The sequence below is a fragment of the Mesoplodon mirus genome (assembly GCF_964341445.2).
Source record: "Mesoplodon mirus genome assembly, chromosome: 9".
NCBI lineage: Eukaryota > Metazoa > Chordata > Mammalia > Artiodactyla > Ziphiidae > Mesoplodon > Mesoplodon mirus.
In genome coordinates, this window is record NC_138985.1 from 67,796,150 (window position 1) to 67,820,066 (window position 23,917).

The window sequence follows — 23,917 nt, forward strand, 5'->3', positions numbered from 1 at the left end:
GTCTCTTTTCACAGGCTGCAGGTTCGTATTTCCTGTTGGTTTTGGTGTCTGCCCCCAGTGGCTAAGGTTGGTTCAGTGGGTTGTGTAGGCTTCCTGGTAGAGGGGACTAGTGCCTGTGTTCTGGTGGATCAGGTTGGATCTTCTCTTTCTGATGGGCAGGTCCTCGTATGGTGGTGTGTTTTGGGGTGTCTGTGACCTTACTGTGATTTTAGGCAGCTTCTCTTCTAATGGGTGGGGTTGTGTTCCTGTCTTGCTAGTTGTTTGGCATAGGGTTTCCAGCACTGTAGCTTTCTCGTTGTTGAGTGGACCTGGGTCTTGGCGTTGAGATGGAGATCTCTGGGAGATTTTTGCTGTTTGATATTACGTGGAGCTGGGAGGTGTCTGGTGGACCAATGTCTTGAACTCGGCTCTCCCACCTCAGAGGCACAGGCCTGATGCCCGGCTGGAGCACCAAGACCTTGTCATCCACACGGCTCAGAATAAAAGGGAGAAAAAAAGAAAGAAAGAAGGAAAAAAATAAAATAATTAAAATAAAAATAATTATTAAAAAATTAATTTAAAAAGTAACAAAAAAAAAGAAAGAAGAGAGCAACCAAACCAAAAAACAAATCCACCAATGATAACAAGCGCTAAAAACTATACCAAAAAGAAAAAAAAACAAAAATAAGTGGACAGACAGAACCCTAGGACAAATGGTAAAAGCAAAGATATACAGACAAAATCACACACAGAAGCATGCACATACACACTGACAAAAAGAGAAGAAGGGAAAAAAATATATATATCGTTGCTCCCAAAGTCCACTGCCTCAATTTCGGATGATTCATTGTGTATTCAGGTATTCCACAGATGCAGGGTACATCAAGTTGATTGTGGAGCTTTAATCTGCTGCACCTGAGGCTGCTGGGAGAGATTTCCCTTTCTCTTCTTTGTTCGCAACAGCTCCTGAGGTTCAGCTTTGGATTTGGCTCCACCTCTGCGTCTAGGTCGCCTGAGGGTGTCTGTTCTTTGCTCAGACAGGACGGGGTTAAAGGAGCCGCTGATTCGGGGGGCTCTGGCTCACTCAGGCCGGGGGGAGGGAGGGGCACGGAGTGCGGGGCGAGCCTGCGCGGCAGAGGCCGGCGTGACGTTGCACCAGCCTGAGGGCGCCGTGCGTTCTCCTGGGGAAGTTGAACCTGGATCACGGGACCCTGGCCGTGGCGGGCTGCACAGGCTCCCAGGAGGGGAGGTGTGGAGAGTGACCTGTGCTTGCACACAGACTTCTTGGTGGCGGCAGCAGCAGCCTTAGCGTCTCATGCCCGCCTCTGGGGTCCGCGCTGATAGCCGCGGCTCGCGCCCGTCTCCGGAACTCCTTTAAGCGGCGCTCTTAATCCCCTCTCCTCGCGCACCAGGAAACAAAGTGGCAAGAAGAAGTCTCTTGCCTCTTCGGCAGCTCCATACTTTTTCCCGGACTCCCTCCCGGCTAGCCGTGGCGCACTAACCCCTTCAGGCTGTGTTCACACAGCCAACCCCAGTCCTCTCCCTGGGATCCGACCTCCGAAGCCTGAGCCTCAGCTCCCAGCCCCCGCCCGCCCGTGCGGTGAGCAGACAAGCCTCTCGGGCTGGTGAGTACCGGTCAGCACCGATCCTCTGTGCGGGAATCTCTCCGCTTTGCCCTCCGCACCCCTGTTGCTGCGCTCTCCTCCGCGGCTCGGAAGCTTCCGCCCTCCGCCACCCACAGTCTCCGCCCGGTAAGGGGCTTCCTAGTGTGTGGAAACCTTTCCTCCTTCACGGCTCCCTCCCACTGGTGCAGGTCCCGTCCCTATTCTTTTGTCTCTGTTTTTCCTTTGCCCTACCCAGGTACGTGAGGAGTTTTTTGCCTTTTGGGAGGTCTGAGGTCTTCTGCCAGCGTTCAGTAGGTGTTCTGTAGGAGCTGTTCCACATGTAGATGTATTTCTGATGTATTTGTGGGGAGGAAGGTGATCTCCGCATCTTACTCTTCCGCCATCTTGAAGCTCCTCCAGCTATTGGATTTTTTGTGTATTTTTCTTTTCTTGAATTCTTGTTTTAAGAATAAGGATCAGAAATGGTCTGGTGCTTTTGCAGTGAAACGAGTTAGGGAGGAATGGACGCTATGAATGGGAACGGATGGATGAAGTAAGGGAAATGTGGACTCACAGAGGCAGAGTTGTGATAGCAAACAGAGTGGCCAGGCTTCAGACATAGGCCTCACTGGGAGGTAATGTTTGAGCAAACTTTTGGAAAAAGTGAGGGAGGTAGCATGAGGATAATGCGAAGAAGCCTTCCAGCCTGTGGGAGCAGTGGCACCAAGGCTCCTATGTGTTAGCGGAACCTCAGGGAGGTCAGTGCAAGTCTGGAGCAGAGTGAATAAGATGAGAGGGTGGTAGGAAATGAGGTCACAGTGATGGGTGATATCTCATGGGTTGGGGGATGTACCTTGCAGGCACTGTAAACATGGAAACCATCTCATTGACCCCCATTGCACTTCTCTGGACACCTAAGGATCCAGAGAACCCAGGTTCCCAAAATTTTTATAAGTGGGCTCTTAATATTCAGACAGGATTTCCAGAAGCTTCTTTGGGGATTGTCATCTCCAGTTGTGGCCAGTTACCCTGTTCTACATAAGTGCTGTTTGGTTCGCTGTGGTCAAGAGAAAAATGTTACCTCTTTATATCAGGATTTCATCGAATAAGACAGACTGAATTGCTCACCAATCACCTCTGTTGCATTATGCATTTGGGTTTTGCTCTAAGATTTAAACACCAGTAGCTATGATTTAGTTTCCTTGGAAGCAGTGGCAGTTCAAGGGTACTTATCCAACAGCCAGTTTTCCAGGATAGAAATATGCTGCTTAATTAATATCAATCATTAGAACAACCTCGTAGGAACTTAGGTTTGTGAAGTACTAAACAATTTACAAAGCAAGGCCACTCATGGAGAGCCACCTGACGGGTTCCACCACAGCACAATGAAGTGCAAGCCTCTTCATTCGCTATTGTTTCAGAGGAGGAAGTCTATCTTGTTGCACATTTTCCTTCCCACTGAGGATCACATTTCTATTTTATGTTCAGAGAGCATAATGTTGCCAAATATTCAGGAATGCAGATGCCCAACCAGTGCTCCAGGCAGGGGAGTTTTGAAGCAAATTTATTTTAGTGGGCCAGCCCTACCTTCCAGCTCTTTTGGCCAGGAGAGAAGAGCTGAGGAATGGGGGCCTGGGAAAGGCAAGGGAGAGTCTCTCCTCAGACCTGTGCTGTATCATTAGCAGCTTTCAAGAGAGTGCTCCGTTTATACTTCTGGACATTAAGCAACTACTTGATTTTCTTTGAAATGGTGAAGAAATGGACCTCAGCATCCCTGTGGCAGTTTTACATGCGCTCTTATTTTTAGTACTTTTACATTTCCTGGTAAGGAAGGGAGAGAAATTTGTTTAGTGATTCTAGAATGGACCACTCGCCTCCTGCACAGCCGTACCAGGTGCTCAGTGTGACTTCTCAGCATTTCTCTGTGTGCTCAGTGCTGCTTTCATGATATTAAAGCCCCTTTTCTTCCTTATGCCGTGCAGAAGCGCCAGCATGGCAATGCCATTGGTGCCATCTGCTTACCTTTCCTGTACCTGTCTCAGGACCCCAGTGTTTTGCTTGTTTCTAATCACTTCACTTTGGCTTTTTTGGATCTGTTTTCTAGTTGCTAAGGAAGGCCCGTCTTGCCTCGCTTCAACCAGGGCTTGAGTTGAGCAGACACCTGGCGGTTTGAGGAGACTGCTGAGCTGTGTTCTGGCCTCTGTGTGTTGATAGGACGTATGAGGACTCAAACCCACAAATGTTCCCTCTTTATATCTTTGGCTTAAGATGACCGTGTGCCCAACTTAGACAAGAGGAAATTGTAGACTGATGGCTCTTTACTTCCATATCATTACCTCGGAAATCATAATTCATGTATCCATTCAATCATTGGTCATCTATTTCTGTGCAAGGCACAGAGCTTAGGCACTAGCGATAGAAGAGAAAACAAGGCAGGCACTGTCCCTGCCTTCCTGGAATTTATAATATGGTGAACTGGAAATAGGAAGTTACTGTGTGATCAGGATAAGAGGTGATAAAGCTCTGGAACTTGTGGGAAAGCAAGGAAAACAGCTATGGGAATCGTTATGGAGGTAGAATCAACAGACTGAAGAAGTTAAGAAAGATCATGTGCTTAATGGTGGATCAGATGCAAACCCAGACCTGTTGACTAGCCCTTTGCCCTCCAGACTGTGGTCTAATCAGCTCTAGATGATGCGTCTTTCCCTGTTTCTAGTGTGTGTGTGAGAAGGTATTTTTCTGACTCATTTGTTTTGCATCCCCTTCTTTCCCTGGATTTCCATATTCCCTCTAAACTGTAGGTCCTCTAAGAGAGTGCCTACTTTTCCTTTTTTGTCTGTCCACAGTATTAGTTACACTTACTATATATTCACTCAGCAAACATCTGTGTGACAGGTGACAGGCATTGTATTAGGCCCTGAGGACAATGATATGAAATCACACCCTGTCCCTGTAACCAAAGTGTTCACAGCTAGAAGGGGAAAACTGACCTGAAGTATATAAGTAAATGCACCCATGTGTTATAGGAGGTTTGAAAGAAGTATGTATGGGATAAGATGGAGGACAGAGGAGTGGTTAATTAATTATAATATGGTGACGTGGAAATAATGATGACAATTACACATTGTGATGTGCTATAAAGGCAAGGATTGGGGTGCTGAGGTAGAAAATAACAGGGGGATGGATATCTCTAGCTAGGGAGGTAGTATTAGCATTGGTAGTAATCATGATAATAATAATTATAATAATGGCTTCTAACACTTATTGGACATTTAATGTGTCCAACGTTGCACTCAGCTCTGTATTTATATTACTTAAATTAATCTTTATAAAAATCTTACAAGGTAGGGTTGTTCCTATGTGACAAATGAGAAAAATAAAGAAAAGAGAAGCTATAAACTTGCTCAAGATCACACATCATTCATTTCTTCACCAAATAATGGAATTTATTGCACATCTACGAAGTGCATGACACTGGCTGTTCTGAGATGAGCATGGACTCTTCCGTCCTCCAAGTTTCCTGGAGGAAGCATTTGTGAAGATAAGTCAGGCTTTCTAATGGAGGTGTGGACGAGGCACTGTGGGAGAGCAGAGCAGGGAACTAACGGGGCCAGAAGGAGTGGGGGAAGGCTTCATAGAGGAGGGCGCGTCGGAGCCGGATCTTGATGAATGAATTGACTGCAGAGAGGAAGTGCTATGTGCAAAGGTGAGAAAGAGACATGAAATGGTACGGGATAGTCAAGAAGCATTGAGGTCTGTGTGTGTGAGTGGTAGGGGAGGGGATGGGGAGGATGGGTTGCCAGGAGGTGATGTGGGAAAGATTGATGGGGACCAGTTTGTAAAAGGCTGAAGTCAGTGGCAAGGTACACGTAGGAGGTCATGGGTGGCCAGCAGAAGTGTTTAAGTAGGCTGGTGCCATGAAGGAATGCACAGCTTTCTTGAAGACGATTCTTGAGAAATGAGGAACCTTACCAGTTAGCAGTACAATGTACAGTATCATTTTCAGTGGCGTTAAATGAATTTCTAACTTCCAGGATATCTGTATATACAGCAGCCCCAGAAATTTGCTCCACTGTCATTCTAGTAACCTGAATGAAGTCCTAGTGCCGTTTCATTCATTCTATCCCATAAGATGATATTTAGCAGAAGCAACCAAGACGGTAACGTGGGAGATAAGAGCAGAGACACGGACAGTCCAAGGCACGGAGAATCTGAACAGGAAGGAGCAGGATCTTTGAGAGACACCCCAAAACTCTTTCTCACAGTCAAGGGTGGCAACTGAGAAGGCATTTACTGTCTTGAGCATTTCACTGCAGTACTAACTGAATAGCTGTAAAATGCTTACGGGGACGCTTCAGGGCTCTGCTGCCTCACCAGTATTAGAACGGATGACAGAGGTCTGGCATTGGAGGAGAGCAGGGACCAGTCAGACGGATCTTGCTGCTCTGTATCCTGCAGACTGACATCTAGAGCCCCAGTCAGGGGGACTGCCTGCTTCCTGGAAATGTGTGAGTGGGCTAAGGCCACTGAGGGTTACGTCAGTGTGCGAGCTGCCTTTCTACCCATTGCAAGGGAAGTTGCCTTAGAAGTTGAACTTGATCCAGACGTCAGAGAAATGGTCTCTTTCTTAGGCTTTCCCTGAGCTCTTGGAACTCTTGAGGAAGGTGAACTAACATCAAAGAGTGAGCTAGTGACGGTTGCTTGTTTGTTTTGGTAATTTGATAAAAGTATTGATCAACACTTTTTGAACTACAGCCTTCCCTCCCTAATCCTAATCTGCACTATTCATTGTAAATCAGTTTAGAAGTGCCTAGGCAGCCAACATGACCTTGAGACAAGGGTCGCTAATCAGTCACTTTGAAATGAATTAATGGTGTATTCCCAGCCTTTGCTAGGTGTGAAGACAGTGGTGATGACATTGATCCAAATTAATGGTATGATAGATAGACTGTAGTTCTCAGGATCACATACCAGCATCAGTTAATAACTTCTTTTAATGTCCATAGAAAGGATATCAGGTATACTTCATTTTTTGCCGTGTCACTTTCCGCTAGAAAATATTTTTAGAGAGACTCTAGAGGCAGTGTGGCTTAGTAGGTAACAGCCTGGATTCTGAAACCAAACTGCCTAGTTCCGAGCTTCTCCACTTATTGGTTGTGTGACTTTGAGGACACTTAACCTCTCTGTGCCTCAGTTTCCTCATCTTTAAAATGGGGATAATAATCATACCAAACTCCTAGGCTGATGATAAGGATTAAATGAGTTTTCTGACATATGGTCATGCTGTGTAAGTGTTAGCCATTATTTATAATATTTCCATTAATATCAGTCATAGGGAGTAGCCACCCAGAATGAACCATTACTCTCTGAGCTTCACATTCTGAACTTTACTAAAAGGAAAGAAGTACACATTTGCTGTCAGGCACTATGAGGGAACATTTGTTATCTCATGTGAAACTCTACAATCCGGTCCATTAGGTGATTATCTCCATTTTAAAGATGAGGAAGGTATGGCTCAGAGAACTTAAATAACATGCCCCAGATGATATAGAGCTGAAGTGAACTTGAGCCCAGTTGCAGTTCTCATGTTTTCCTTCTGTACTTTTGTTCCTTTTAGAGTTCTCCGGGGATAAGTAGCAACCTCTGAAAAAGCAGAATTAAAAGTGCATGTCAAAGCTGGCATTTTCACAGTACCCTGTGCTCTCTTCTCCCTCCTCTCCTGCAGAGGTTGCCTGAGATGGTGTCTTATCTTATGTGGTCCATCTTGCACTGTGTGACTATGCCAAGGAGAGAGAGGCAGCCTGCGTGTCCCCTGGTCTCCCCCAGCCCCCTGCCTTGCCTCCTCTAATACCTCACTGGTTCCTCTGTCATGGAGCAGCCCACCCTCTCAGTAAGATTCAAAACACTCCTACTGTTGCAGCTCCTGAGAGCACCAGAAAGGAGTCAACGCCCTCTAGAATCCCTCCTACACCTCCAGAGAGCCTAGTGCCTTCCAGAAGGTTAGAACCTTTGTTATTCTGTGAAAATCTCAGACATCTTTTGGATGCAGTTCCTCGATGTTTACATCTGGGAAGTTCTGAAAGTCTTCATAACTGCCCGGGCATCATTAAGATGCAGACAATTCTAAGATTGCACAACTCAGCCTGTAAACACATGTCGGGATGACCCTGGCTCTTTGTAGAGAAACTTATAAAGTTTCTACACCTTGGCAGTTGGAAAGAATATAGATTTGAAGATAACATTTTGGTACTTCATGGGAATCAACATCATTTTGCCTCTATGCTCCAACCTTCACTTTCATTTGTGGTCCACCTCCCTTCATCATTCATTACCACACCCTAAAATTATAGTTGTTTGTAAGAGCATGGACTTACATTCATATACATCAGGTTGTTTTTTGCATATTGTATTCCAAGCCCATGCATGCAGGACAATTACCACTCTACCTCCAGCTCACTGACTATGCAATCAAGACTCATTATTACCCTGGTTCTCATCCCATCCACGCCCCTTGTGTCTCAGAACAACAGTGAATGGAGAGCAAGGTATATTGCAGGGCATGAAGGGAGTAAGAAGGCCAAGGACATGGGGATAAATTTGAACTAAGGAGGGGAAAATTTAGGTGAAGATGGTTTGTCTGAGGAGCTTTATCATCTTTGATGTTTGAGAAATTTTACTTTTTGTTAGCTGGTTCTTGAATCATGATCCTTGGGTCTGGTGGAAAAACTATAATTTTTGGAAGGCTTATTTCTGCAAAAGCTTATGGTTATGGAGAAAAATCAATGTTTGTAGGCCCATGAATCAGAATCTAAGGAGTCTGTTTGGATATTTAGTGTCTCATAAAATGTAACGTAGAAAAGGCTTGTGGAGCATCAGAGCTATAAAAGATCATGGAGGCCATGTGGTCCTCACCCCTCCTTCTAGTGATGAGGCTGTGAAGCCAAGGGAAGCTGAATGATTTATGCAGGTTACATGGCTACAAGGAGGTTTAGAGAGACTGAAGTAGAAGAGACTTCCTAACTCCTAAACCAGTATATTTTCAACATTATCACACGTTACTAATCATTTGGAAGCATTTGAACCAAAGTATGAACCGCGTATTATGAGAGAATCTTAGCAAGAAGAGACCTCGGAGGTCATCTAGTGCCATCTCCCTCCTGATGCAAGAATCCTCTTGGTGACATTAACAGATGGCACTACTCCCTACTGATGCTCGGAAGCTTAGTACTTTATAAGGCAACTTATTTTATCTTTGCCTATCCCTACATATTGGTAAATTTACCCCAACAAAAGGTCAAATTTATTTATTTATTTATTTATTTTTTGCGGTACGCGGGCCTCTCACTGTTGTGGCCTCTCCCGTTGCGGAGCACAGGCTCCGGACGTGCAGGCTCAGCGGCCATGGCCCATGGGCCCAGCCGCTCCGCGGCATGTGGGAACTTCCCGGACCGGGGCACAAACCCGTGTCCCCTGCATCGGCAGGCAGACTCTCAACCACTGCGCCACCAGGGAAGCCCCGAATTTCTATTTTTAAAGCCTCAGTCCAGAAGGAGTGAGTGTGGCCAAAGGGGAATGGAATGGTATTAGTGATGGTGTAGAGTTTTACTCTTAAAATAAGGATAATAATGCCTATCTTGTAGGGTCAGTTTGAGGATCAGAGGTGCAGTTTATAAAGCATCTACCGTAATAGCTGCTTCAATAGGTACTCAAATTTTAGTTATTGTTGGCTTTTGTCATCATGATCCCATTTTTTGAAATTATGCCCTCTGGAGCAACATAGACTATGTCTAATCCCGCAAATATTTGGAAGGCAGTTAGCATGACCTCTAAGCCTTCTTTTCTTCAGACTAAATATTCCCTGATTCTTCTACCGTTCTTCCTGTGATGCATTTTGGATGCCTCCATTGCTTTCATTCCCTCCCATCTGTCAGTTTCCCCCTTAAACTGTGGTGGCCAAATGTGGTCAGTCCGATGTGCTTGACAGTGGAATAATTACATCCCTTGATCTGGACATCGCACTTCTCCTACAACAACCTAGATTTATGTTAGCATTTTTGGAGGCCAGATCACACAGTTGGCTCAAGTAAAACCTTGTTCTACTATCCAGAATGTTAGCGACGTCTCCCAACATTGTGTCAACCACAGATTTGACAAGCATGATTTTTACATCTTCATCCAAGCAGTTGATAAAAATGTTGAACAAGAAAAGGCCAAAGGCTGAGCCTCCAGGAACACCGCAGATCCTTCCTGCATATTGACATCCAACTGCTGTTTGGTAATGTTGTTTCACCAGCTCCAAGTCTACTCACCTATGCTAACAAAAATAACTCAGCAAGATATAGTCATTCTTTATGTTTTTGAAATTGGATATTTACTTTATTTAAAGATAAAATGCCATTCTTTTATCAAGGAAGACAGGTTTTGAACCCATAATTGGGAAAATGTGAACTCAGAAGTAATTTCATGTTTGAGTTACTATGTAATGCTGAAAGAAAAAAAAAACCAACTTCTCTTTTTTTTTTTTTTTTTCTGTACGCGGGCCTCTCACTGCTGTGGCCTCTCCCGTTGCGGAGCACAGGCTCCGGACACACAGGCTCCGCGGCCATGGCTCGCGGGCCCAGCCGCTCCGCGGCATGTGGGATCTTCCGGGATCGGGGCACGAACCCGTGTCCCCTGCATCGGCAGGCGGACTCTCAACCACTGCGCCACCAGGGAAGCCCCACCAACTTCTCTTAATGTGAAATGATAATGCTCACTTAAATTTGTTTATTTTTCCAAAATGTTTCGAAATTATTCTCTGGGTCTGGGGGAAGGAGGCTGGAGAATTTGCAGATTTCTTGTGTTGGGGAAAAGGAGATTTTTGAAATATTAGGATATAACTTTCAAGAGCTTTTTCCATCTCTGGTGGAGATCACAGAGACAAAGAGATCTCTTAAAAATGTTGGTGGGGGAGGGTGTGAATTATATCCTAGATAGTCTTTTTTATTCTTTTTAATGGTTCTCAGAGAAGATTCTTAAACTTTTTGAGGGGAGAGTTTTTTCTTTCTCTCATTTAACATGCTTTATGCTGAAGAAATCAAACCAGTGTCTTTGCACCAGGTTTCAAAATTTTTGAACCAAGTTTTTCTTGGTTTCCATGGTGGAGATTAAGAATGGTTATGGACATACCATTTGAGCCAAAGTGCTCAAAGACTTGAAGCTCATTTCTTGGTATCTTCCTTGAAGGGCTCGTTTAATGTTTTCTCAAAGGCTTTACTTTCTAATCTACATTCCACGTTTGTGGCTTTCTTCTTAATTCTGATCCTCTCTATTTCTCTACCCCATAATCAAACAAGTATGTTAACATCTAACACATCTTAACATCTTTTATTGTGATCATGCTTTGAAATTTCAAGGTAAATAGACAAAAGAGTTAGCATTCTCAAAAATCGCCCAGGGAATAAAAGATAAGATTTCATTATACTGAATATTCTAGGAATGTCATTTTATAATGTACTCATTCTCTCACTATTTACTGCATGCCTACTGTGCCAGGCACTGATCTGGGCCACAGAGACTCAATGGGGAGTAAAGTCGGACTTAGTCCCTTCTCTCATTGTGCTTATATTCTAGAGGGAGAAACAGATATTGATCAAATAATAGAAGACAATTGTAAACTTGTGAAAAGTGCTGTGAAGGACGGGGAGATGGTGCCCCTCATTGGAGAGGTCAGGGAAGGCTTTCTCATATGATGCTTGGTTTGTGATTTGAAGGTGGAGTCTGGGGAAGAGTACAGGTAGCAGAAAACAGCATATTCAGCTCTGTGCTGAAATGGAGCATCTTCAGTATGAGAGCAGGAAAATTCATGCAGGTGGAATGAATCGCAGAGAGCCAGAGGAAAGGTGGTGTGAGTTGAGCAGGGGAGGTAGAAAGGGTGTCATACAGGCCTTGGAGGTCACACTGAGAGTGCTCTCGGGGTCTTCTGAACCATGAGAAGCCACCTAAGAAGCATGGAGAGGGTGGGCCATGTAGCTGGATTTGTGTGTGATGAGATCAGTTTTGCCTTTTGAAAGGATGACTGTGGCTGTATTATGGGAAAGAGGAGGAAGGGAAATCAAGTGAATGACAAGGGACCAGTTAGGAGAGCACTTGTTTAATCCAGGAAAGAAGATGGTGGTTGGGTGGAAGTTGGTGGGAAAAGAGACAGAAAGAGAAGGATGCTTCCACTGAATTTATGGTACTTGGGGACTACATGTGGGGGTGATAGAAAAGGGTGCCAAAGGAGGGTTCAGACTTTTTATATTATTGTTTGTGAACTTAAAGAGAATATTATTTTTAAAATTGTATAGCTCTATTGATAACTTTCACTAGCACAGCACAACAGGAATAATAAAAAGAGAGTCAGAAATCCTTCTGTGCCTCAGATCTATTATTGACAAAGTAGGTGACTGTGAACAGGATGAAAAATTTCAAATATCTTTAAGGATCTAAACACTGGAAAAATAATACTTACAATGTTTACTTCATCACAACCTCACTAAGACCTAGAGAAATAAGTTTGTGAAGGTTCACTTTCGAAAGAAATAACGATTATCTTTATTTTCGCTATTCCTTTTAGTTTGATTCTCTACGCCTCTAGATCCTATAAAAAGAACTCAAGCGTATCCCTGTGCTGCCATCCCAATACAAATCACCATTTCCTTTCATCTCACTTTAAGCAGCCACAATATTTTCCCACATCAGAAAAACCTTCCAGTATATAAGGGGAGCCTTTGGATCATGTGTGTGTGTCTAAGCCTGTTCATGCCTTTGGGATCTCAAGACAACAGTCGGCTTACAGTCTAAGCCAGGTGCCCAGTTGCCATCTGGGCTCCTGACAAGCTGTGTGGTCAGGGTATAGAAATCAGAAACCTGGGAAAGGTGCAGTGTGATGGACACAAGTACCCCCAATACCGTATATGTTATCACCGTCATTTAAAACACAGTGCAGGAAATCCTGTTCTTTACAGAAGAACTTCAAAGAACCACTACTAGTAGTCCTGGGTAGCATTTTTTTTTCTTTGCCAAAGCGCAGACAGATAGATATTGTTCCTCTAGTAAATTGCTAGTGACACTCCATTTCTTTCCTGTCATCCTCAACCCATTGTCCAACTGACCTCTCAGATTTCCCTACCCTTCAAGGCTGAAGGGCCGTACCTCGCTGTTTCCAGAGGCCCACTGACTTATGCTGCTTTGCCCTGAACTTTCTTTTTCTCTTCTAGGTTCTGAATTTCTCACATGTCAGCCCCACCATGTTGATCAGCCCTCTTCTGCCTCAGTGTGAATCCTCTCTTGTTGTCCCATTGACATTCTTTTCTAGGAAGAGCTGTCTTTTAAGCCAGCTTTATCATGCATATTTTACCTTACTTTTGAATTTTAAACAAAGAAACCTTCATTCAAGTTATCGGAAAGAAATACATGATATTAGGTCTCTCAAGTGACTCAGTTGTGTCATTATTTTCTTCACTACTTTCATGCAGTGTTTGTTTACTAACTGCCTACTGTGCTCTAAGCACCATGGATAGAATAATGAACACAAACATTCTATATTCTTGAGGAAAAGACAATGAACAAGTAAACAGATGAGAAATCATTGTCAGTATTCCATTATTCCACCAAATTGTTAGAGATTGATTTTATGGAAATACAGCAGAGTTGTAACTCTCACTCCTGTCATTGGATCCCAGACACCCTGTTGTCTTTTCCAGTCGTTCATCCTCAGTCCCCAGGTTGTTGAGCTTGGGCCATGAGTACCCAGATTATGATTTGGAAAAGTAGTTTCCTGGAAAAAAAGAAGAGGTGGTTAGTCTTATAGGACTGAAAAAGAAAAAATAACAAGTGTGCTTGTCATTCAAAGCAGGGTGCTGAATGGCTCTTCGCTAAATCATAGTATTATGCACTTACCACAGAAATCATTTTCAAATGCAATATATATCACACCAAGTCAGAGCAGATATGCACTAAACATCCCTGATGTAAACCTCCCATTGGGATGGCGGCAGGGTGATTAGCGAACTTCCAGGTATTTTCTTATGTGCTTTCCTCTTAAGGTGAATAGTTATTTTTCATCTCATCGTAGCTGTAAGTTGTAACAAAGATAAATGGACCCATGGCTTGCCAGAAGCCATAACTCTGTATTTAGTTGACGTGACCAGATTCCCCATTTTGGCCTTTGAGAGCTTGAGAGTAGACTGAAGCATTCACCTCTTCTGACCCTTTTCCCTCTGTCTTCTGTCTTCTCTGGGCAGAATATCTCGATGCATAACACCGTTGGTGGGGCCATGGTGGGGCCTGGAGCTCACCAGCTTGGCAGCACCCGGATGCCCAACCATGACACCAGCGTTGTGATTCAGCAAGCCATGCCGTCACCCCAGTCCAGCTCTGTCATCACACAGGCACCTTCCACCAACCGCCAGATCGGGTAAGGAGACCTCCTCGGCTGTCTCTGGGTCCTGGCTGGAGCTCGGGGAATGTTCTAGACTTTCTCCTAGTTTCTAGTCCTCAGGTTGGATAAGACAGAAGTTGGTTTTCCTGGCTGGTGTGATATTGCCTAGAGCTCAGAGTGATGTTTTTGATGGGAGAAGGGAAGAGGGAGTCTCTGTTTGGTGGAAGCTCTTTGACTCTGACTTTGGGGAGAAAAGCAAGTCATTTGTGTCATTGTTTCTTCAAACATCTTGAACTTCAAGATGACCATGGGGAAACCCCATGGATGTTGAGAGCAGAGCATAGTTCTCAGGACAAATGCTTGAGGATGGTGGAGGGAAGTGTCACCTGCCCAGCCTCCTCCCTAACAGAGTATGTCCCTCCATTCCTAAGATCTAAGCCCATCACCTGTGTCTTTGGTGTATTTCCATGGTCCTCCTTCCCTCTGATCATTTCTTCTGTGCTTCTCTTCCTTTTTAATACCTTCTCATTAGCTCTCCTCTCTCTCTGCATTGGTCCATATTCATTCCTGGAGTAGACAAAACAAAGAAAGCAGGCCCTATCCCTCTCATTTATGTAAAAAAAGACAACACTGAGGCATTGAGAAAAATAGGTAGAATGCTCCCAGACACTGTGTATTATAGGATGGAAAGAGAGCTCACTTCTGAGTATCAGGTGATAGCTCTCAGCCCTTGTTACTCAGAGTGTGGTCTGAGGACCGGCAGCCTGGGTATTACCCAGGCGCTTCTTAGAAGTGCAGAAACTCTAGCCCAGCTTTCTTCTCTCCAGAATGAGGATGGTACCTCTTCTTTCCACCCTCACAAGAGTAAAGTGAAAAGGAAATAAAAGATTTAAGAGTGCTTGGGATCTTAGAAAGAAAAGGTAGTAACTTAAGCCAAAGAGCTGTGATAAATTTATGTTGCTGGATGCTGAGAACTGCTTGCTCTCTGTTCCCAGAATTCTCTGTTTAAAATAGGAAAGGGAGCTTGCTGTGTTTGGTATATGCATCAGAATTTAGTTTGAATATTCCATTGAATAATAGATACGGTGATTTTAAGAAAAATATTAGAAGCTGTCCCACTATTTGTCAGTCTGTCTTTTCCCTTCCTTGTTTTAAATGCTTGTAAGAATTCCACACCAACAGGGAGCGCTAGGGACAATGGCTTATCCCTCCTTAGAATGCTCTAGAAAGGGTACCTTGTCTCTCACATTTCTCAACTCATCAGGATGGGTGGTGACATATGAAGATGAATCTTAACAAATGAAAGTTGTGGATGATGACTATTCTGTGCGTTTGCCATGGGTACATTTGGTTTCCCATTCAAGAAACAGAAAATTAATCTGGCCATTTGACTGCTTGGCTTTGTTGAAAGAAGCCAATGCTAAATTCGCAAGTGTCTCTGCTAAAGATTTCTTTTCTTCTCAAGTGACTATGGGAGCAAATGTTGCACCACCTAAAGCAAGAACCTATATTAAGAGGGTGGGGGTCGTTAAAGACAGCATCTCAATCTCAAGGGACTCCTTCGCCCAGGGGCTTGGCTTTGGGCAAACAATTCACAGTTAGGCAAGCTAATTGTAATTATTTTATTTTTCTTTCAAGGGAAGAAAAACATAAAATGTGCTAGAGTTTACTAGCAGTTTTACAGCATTCCTTCTCCCCTGGAGTTCTGCTTCCTGCCCCCCGACTACCCTCTTGCAGGACCTTAGTATCTGACCATTGTTAGTACAATGCTGGTTTTTGTGAAACAATCATTTAAGGGTTAGCACTAAATTCTAAGGTGGGTATTGACTCTGTACAGCTGTACAGTTGGATGACATTCCTAGGCTGTGTCACTGCCCTGACAGGTGTGGGTGTTTCTCTGTTACGTGTGACCTCCCGACCCACTCTGTCTTCTCGTTTATTCCCAATCCTGGGGTGTTGTGTGTCTCTCCTGGTGTGTTCTAGGAGATAATTGTCACTTTTAGGACTCTATCTTGTTGCCGAGCTTGAAGGAAGCTGTTTCTTTGCTTCACATCCTTCCCTGTTGTGCTTACCATGTTGATTCCAAACCCTACTTCCTGTCATTTCCATTTTCTCCACGTGACCCATCTAAAACCTTGCCCGGATGATCATGGGGGCTCAGCAGTTAACAACCCAACCCATCTCACCAGTGGATTCAGAATGAAACTCTAGGTGGTAACATTTGGGGATGGTTGACTCTTTTAGTTCTCTCAGCAAAGAGGAAATGAGTACTTATTTTAAAACATGAGTTCCCTCTGGAGACTGTGTCTTTAAATGAGCATTTGAAATTGCAGATAGTTTTCTTTTTTTTTCCTCTGAGGCTGCACAGAACCATATTGTAGTAATATTCTGATTTTTATCACAACCTCAAATATTTAAGTGTCAAAATCTGGCCAAGCCACCTGCAAATGTTTGCCATGGCTACTGGCCAACAAAAACAGCAAACAGCAATGAAAGTCTTCATTCAGGCTCAGCACTTAAGCTGCATCCAGCCAGAGAGGCTGGGACCCACCTGTGCCCACGCACAGGGCTCTTTTGCTGCGGCCAGTGGGTGTGTTCGCGACTAGAACTTTGCGGGAGAGGGAGGGGGCTGCCTGTCTCCTATTCCCCCCTTTTCTTCCCTTCAACTGGTGCTTGGCTTCTGTTGCCAATCCCACTTTTGTTCTCCTTTCTGCCACTACCCTGCTTCATGTTGTATTTAAATTTAGCGGTTTGAATGGATTGGGAGTGATATTGACATGAAGGACGGGGAAATGAAAGCAGTGCCTGTTCTCAGGGAAGATTTGGAGGACAAAGTTTATGCATCCTTGTGTGCACATTTGATTTTCATACTTTTGGAGCAGGCCTTGAGCCGAAGTAGAACAAAATGAGTGTGTATGCAAAAATCTGAAGAAATAAGGTTATAAAAGTAGGTAGACAAACCACATGGGCAACTTTCAGTGCATCCCACGTCACCCCCCACCATGCCGATGCCCAGTTCTGTCCAAGTAGCACTTTTATCCCAATAGAAACTGGAGGTAAGTATAAATATCCCAAATTGCACTCGTGTGGTTAGGCAGCCTAGAAAATCACACAGCGCTAGAGAGTGTAGGAGGCATCCCCAAACTAGTGACTGCTTGTGCTTAGTCAAACGGGCAGACGGTCTGTCGGAAAGAGTGTCTTTGGCTGATTGATGGTAGCATTTTAGGAGATAAGTTTTCCAGGTGGAAAAAAAAAAAAAAAAAAGAGTGAGCCATGGGCTGTGGGAGAGACAGAAAACAAGCATGTGTTAAATATAGATGAAATCGATTCAGGCTTGGACCAAATATGTGGCAGATTCCAAGCAGTATCTCTACTCCAGTCATTTTTATTAGATATCATGTAACAGGCTCATTAATTCAGGACCAAGTCTGCAAAACCCGGGAAAATGGTGGATGAGCAGGTAACAGTAATGGAAATTCTGTTTCTTCTTCTGTCTTTTTCTCTCTTTATCTCTCTCTCTCTCCTCATATGAGACATTTTTGTAGGAGTCAATAATCAGTTGAGTAGGTGGCTATAATCTTAATACATCCCAGCTTTCCTAAAGAAGCCGATTTCTCTTTATGGAGTCAACGTTATTAGATAATTCATGCTCAGTAATTCTTCAGGAGAACTGTGAAGATAATATAGAGCGTAGAGGTCTACAAAAATGGATATCAGTACAGAGTTCTGAAAGGTTATGGGAGGCACTGCCAAAATATTCCACAAAATTTCTTCCTGTTTTCAAAATGTTCCATAGATTTAGTTCTCTGTATGGAATTGGGCAAATACATAAGCTCTTTAGATTACTGGTGAAAATTGTTTGACAGTAATTGTTTACAATGGAGGTGTGATACATCTAACATCAGAATATACAAGTGTTCCTACCAAGGCTGATATTTGCACAGAAGGTATCTGGTCCATTGTGGAATATTCTAGTTAAGATATCAGGAAACTAGAAAATATGTTCAACAGCATGTGTATATGAAACCTCTCCCAGATTATATGCCAGTTTTAGTCCTGGCAAATATATGTTTGTGTGATGTGCAGCTCTATTAGCTGTTTGGTCATAAGCTCTATTTGCATGAAGCTGTACTTAGGCAATGTAGACCTAAAACTGAGCCAGAAATTTGTATAAAATATCGTAGAAGCAAATCTTGTTTTATGTAAAAATAAAAGGGAACTGATACTCATCATAAATTGTATTTCTCACACCTTTTATGTGATTCTTTAATAATAATACTAATAAAAAGTAGAGCTTATCACATCTCAGAACTTGTTGGCATAAAAAGCAACACCACCTTGCCTATCGGGGAGAGTCATGTGGCTTTGTTGTATGAGTTGTCGTTGCTGCTTGAGGTGTCCATCGAGATGGGAATGTTAATTGATTCAAAGGTTTTTGTGTTATTGTTGCTCGGAAAAAAAAAAAAAAAGGAGAGTGGTCAATAAATGATGCCATCACAGAAAGGCACCAATTAAAGAAGCCTTAGAAGGGGACACGGGTTCGTGCCCCGGTCTGGGAAGATCCCACATGGCGCGGAGCGCCTGGGCCTGTGGGCCGTGGCCGCTGAGCCTGCGCATCCAGAACCTGCGCTCCGCAACGGGAGAGGCCACAGCAGTGAGAGGCCCGCGTACAGCAAAAAAAAAAAAAAAGAAGAAGAAGCCTTAGATAACAAAGCAGGTTACAGTTTAAGAATGTGCTTGCTCCGTAAGTGCATAGGTGTATAAATCCATTATTAAGAGTTTTCTTAAACTCCACAAACCAACGGAGCATGATTAAGACTGTCACTGCCCACAACCGGGCAGTGCTAGCGGCGACCAGGCCAGCCTCTTCCTGCTAGAGGCAGCAGCCAGCAGGCCCCGGCTTATCACTGCCCGCCCCTGCCCCCTACCCTTCTCCAGGACAGCCTGAAGCCTCCTTTGAGTAATTTAGAACAGAAGCCATTATTTCCTGCTTTGTGTTTTGCTGAATATCACGGCTATGAACATTGCTTTATTGTTAGAAAGTTGCTGGATCTTTCACAGCGCCGAGAACATTTACGAGGGCCCTTCAAGGGGATGCTTTCTGGGAGGGTTGACGGACTTAACCATATGGCTCCCGTTAAATCCCATACAGAGCCTTGAGAAATTACCTCTGACAAGGGGGCCAGCAGCCTTCCACTCACAGAGTTTTATGTGTGGAATGAAACATTAAGTACTGATACTTGAGGAAATATAAGGTTTCTTAACATTCAAAAGTTGTAATACCACATGGTATTGTGGCCAGATGAAGGGGGCAGAGCCAGAACACCAGAGCACATGGCTGCATATTCCAAGAAGCAGAAAAACACCCCTGCTCTCCTCTCTGAATCTGGTTCTTGCCTGTGATCCCTCAGGCCAGTCTTGTATGTCTTGGTGTCTCAGCTTCTCACCCAGAACACAGCAAGTCTGGTATCTTAGCTCGGACTGCTATAGAAAAATACCACAGACCCGGTGGCTTAAACAATAGGCATTTATTTCTCACAGTTCTGGAGGCTGGAAAGTTCAAGGTCAAGGTGCTGGCAGATTTGGTTCTTGGTGAGGGCTCTCTTCCTGCCTCGCAGATGGCCGTCATCTCACTGTGTGATCACCTGACCTCTTCTTTGTGCATGCAGAGTGAGAGAGAGACAGACAGGCAGATTGACAGAGAGACAGAGAGAGAGGAGAAAGAGACAGAGAGATGGCGTCTCTTCCTCTTCTTAGGACACTAATCCCATTATGACCTGTTTAAACCTAATTATCCACAAAGGCCCCACCTCCTACTACCATCACATGGGGATTAAGTCTTCAACATATGAATTTGGAGGAAGACACATTCAGTCCATAACAGCTAGTCTTCTTGGGAAAGAAAATTGAAAGTCACTCTTCAATGGCTTAAGCTATTTGTTAGAAAAGCCCGGGATTAGCAGACTGATACTAAAGAGAAGAAAGGAAGCTAACGTTTATCCAACATCTACTATGTGCCAGGAACTGATCTAGCTTTGCATGTTGTTTTCTATCACTTTCTGAGAGCCCAGAGGGGTAGACATTAGTTGCTCTGCTTTTTTTTTTTTTTTTTTCCTCTAGTAAGAGAAGTAACTTGTCCAAAGTCATTCAGCCAGTGAGGTGAGCAGATTTTTGAACGTGGCTCTATTGGACTTCAAAGCACATGTTTTCCCTGTGCTCCTGCCCATAGCAATCCCAGTGCTGTGGAAGACACATGAGCATGTCTGACCATTTGGGAGAGTCATCTAACCACAAGAGTTGGCTGATGCTTAGTCTCTGGTTACAGTGTAAAGAGCTTCTGTGCTTTCACACACCTGCAGGGCGGTCAAGGGCAGAGGTGGACACACTGAATTGCCAGCAGCTGCTTCAGTCCTTCAGTAGAAATATACAGGAGTTCCCTGGGCCTCAAGGAAGGGGGATTGGGGGCTGTTTGAGCACATGGATACAGAGAGGGCCTGTACCTGGGAGATCAGGCTAAATACCCTTATTTGTAAGAAAACCAAAGTCAGCACTGAGAGTGCTGCCCTTTCTCCAGCCATTTGGTTGCTGTACAGTTGGCTTTGTGGTTTGCAGGAAGACCCTATCCCCCTCCCAGATGAAGTGTGACTTCCAGCCTATTCTGATTCCTGTGTGGATAGGTGACTTTGCCTGTGACATCCTCTTGGGGGAGGATTTCATTTCTGAATCTTACAAACAGAAGCCCTGCTCACAAAGTTCCAGAACCTTCCATATAAGTGTCTCTGTGTGTTTTGACCTTCTCTTTCCGCCCCCCACCCCCCATTTCTAGACTAGATAGGCACAGGTTAGGGTCTGCTTCTAGAGCAAATAGCCTAGGATCATTCAGTCTGTGTCTGTTGTAAATTTGGACACTTGTTCTTTTGTGCAGCGTGTTGAAAAGATATGCCTGGAAGAGAAGAACTTGCTCAGAGCCAAACCATGTCAGGTCAGAGGGGAGTCTTGGAAAAGCATTGGCCTTGGGTTCAGAGGTCATGGGTTTAGGCTCTGCCACTCAAAAAGGTTTATAACCTTGGCCAAGTGCACAACAGCCCTCGGCCTCAGTTCCTTCATCTATACATGAAAAGTTTAACCAGCTGATTACAAGTCACTCTCAGCAACACAATCCTCATTCAGTGCTTCTTTTCTGTCTCAAATTTATTTTCTCTTTCGGTTTGTTTTCCTCCAGGAGCTGAGTTTGGTAGGGGCTCTAGATTATCTGAGTTCCAGGATGAGTTCATGTGCCCACAGGGGTAAGAACAGGATAGGACTTGGGAATGCTTGGGAAGAGGAGACCAGTACAGTCAAGAGAAGGGTCCTAACGTATGAAGCCAGAGAGACCTGACTTCCAGGCTCAAGTCCTAGGTGAATCACAACAAATTTGTAATTCTATCACATGGGAATGAACACACCCATTTTACAGCTGAGTAAAGTGAGGTTCAGAGATTATATGACTTGCCCCAGGTCATACTGATGATGGCAAGAGGCAGAACTGGAAGCCAGGCCACCTACACCTCACTGTCCCAAGGGTCCGGATGAACTTGACTTCTCCAAGTTTTGACTTCCTCACATGTAAAATGAGGAAGCATCACTAGAAAATTCTCAAAGTCTCATCCAGCACTAAAAAGCTGATGATTTTCATAACAAATTTAATTTTGAAAACTACTTGGAAGGTAAGTTGTTTGGGGGCTCAGTGCTATACGCAAGACTATGTAGTTTCCTCCATTGCACTAATCTTTTTTTTTTTTTTTTTTTTTTTTTTTTTTTGTGGTATGCGGGCCTCTCACTGTTGTGGCCTCTCCCGTTGCGGAGCACAGGCTCCGGACGCGCAGGCCCAGCAGCCATGGCTCACGGGCCCAGCCGCTCCGCGGCATATGGGATCCTCCCAGACCGGGGCACGAACCCGCATTCCCTGCATCGGCAGGCGGACTCTCAACCACTGCGCCACCAGGGAGGCCCCATTGCACTAATCTTATCAACAAACTGTTCTTTTATTCTCGTTTTGCTAAAAGTGGCTTATTGCTGAAGATCTGACTAGAAAAACACCTAAACAGTAGAACAGTCTTTTAGTGAAAGACATAAAACAAGTGTAATGCAAGAAATTAGGACAATTATCTTGCCAGACACAGCTCTATGGGAAAATGCAGTCCACTGTCTTCTGTTTTGGACTTAACTGTTTTTGGGATTACTTTATAGATGGCCTGAAACATAAGGCTTTAGCTTATATCAATATTTAGTGTTTTCCTAGGGGTAAGCCTTGGATAAGATGCCAAATAACTAAATACTGGGAGTTGAGGATATATATTTCCCATAATATAAAATGAAATGATTAACTGCACCTTTCTGTACTTGTCAGAGTTCCTACATGGGGATTGGCTCAGTATTTTCTGTTTTCAGGGCCAGAAGCACGAAAGCCTAGCTGGCTCACCGCTGTAGGTTTACGTGAGTCCCAGTGTTGTGTTTAGAAAGAGTCCCAGAGCTAAGCATAATTATTCCTTGAAGAACACCAAAAGGTTTAGTAACATGGGAAAATGACTGGTGTGTGCAACGCTCTCCAAGGTGAGCATGTTAGGAGAAATAAACCTGATAAAGCAGAGCTGGTCCTTTGCAACTGGGAGTACACTTTGCTTTTTTGAAGACTGAGCATGTGCTTGTAACATGGCAGTGTCCCAGGGAGCATTTCTGATTATTTGTAACTTTCACATTCTTACAGACTGTATGTCTCAAAGTATAAATAACTCTTGTCTGAACTGATTGACAAGTAGTCTCTGAGTTAAAAGAGAAGAACTGCAGATAACCTGTGGTGCCCATTGCAATACTATGTATTCACATAATTGAACATTTTAGGATTTAAAAGATAAAGGATTCAATGGGTTCTCTCATATGTGTTTTTCAGTAATATTAGTCCAAATGGATTTTCTTTACCATTATTTTTTATAGCCTTTTTATGGAGGATTTAGTTAAAGATGATGCAAACTCTGTGGACCTTTATACCTTTGGTTGGATGAGAATATCACATAAATACCCAATTTGGTCTTGGATTTTGGATATAAAGGGAATCCTTACGTTAAGTTTCAGTTACATACAAATGGAATCCTATTTCAGTGAGACAGTGCAATGCCATTGCTAGAGATTGAGAGCCTGGCTGGTGGTTCTGACTCCACCACTCACAACCCCTTGACCTCTCTGGGCCCTACTTTTCCATCTTATAAAATGAAAGAATGAAACTAGATTGTCTAACAAGTGCCCTTTTCTAGCTCTTAGGAACATGTTTGTTTCCTTATCATGACTAACACTCTGCCACAGCACTGTTTGGCTGGTAGAGATTATGGAAGAAAAAATTTCATAAAGCAGATACGCCACATTTAGCAGACAATCTAGTAATCTATTTACCGAGTATGTTGTGCTTTTGGTAAATATCAACTGTAAAATTTCTATAGAGTAATAAACATTCTTAATGGTACCAGACACATTTAAAAGAACTTGGAGTTTTATAGTTTCCCCTGCTTTGGCAAAGTGCATTTTGGCTGGTGAATAGACCGGTAAAGTCTGTAAAATGATAGGACCCTGGTGAGTGTGGGGTACAGACATGCTGGAATGTGCTTGGGTTGCTTTTTACAGAGTTGCAGGTCTTTTCAGAGAACAGATGGCCCCAGACATCTTTGAAATGCTAGAAATGACTTCCTGAGTATACTCGTCATATATTGGTTCCGAATGGTAATTCATAAGCCAAATACACAGCACTTTACAGCTGACCTCCGATCTATTATTTTCAGTCCATAAAACCAATAAACATTTCTACACAAACAATCATAATGACGACTGCCACAACAAACACCCATCCCCAAGTCACCAAGCCACTGAACACTTGTCAAATGCACAATGGCATTCTCAGCAT

At 43.8% G+C, this 23,917-nt stretch overlaps 1 protein-coding gene across 4 annotated transcripts in view; it reads left to right on the forward strand.

The window, feature by feature from the left end:
• Positions 1–23,917, forward strand: part of CREB5 (cAMP responsive element binding protein 5) — a 416,145-nt gene that overhangs the window by 147,560 nt on the left and 244,668 nt on the right. For all 4 annotated transcript variants that reach the window (XM_082633028.1, XM_082633029.1, XM_082633031.1 and 1 more), the window contains exon 5: positions 13,850–14,022. In XM_082633028.1, coding sequence (XP_082489154.1) covers positions 13,850–14,022 — 173 coding nt within the window. The remainder of the gene's footprint in view (positions 1–13,849; positions 14,023–23,917) is intronic.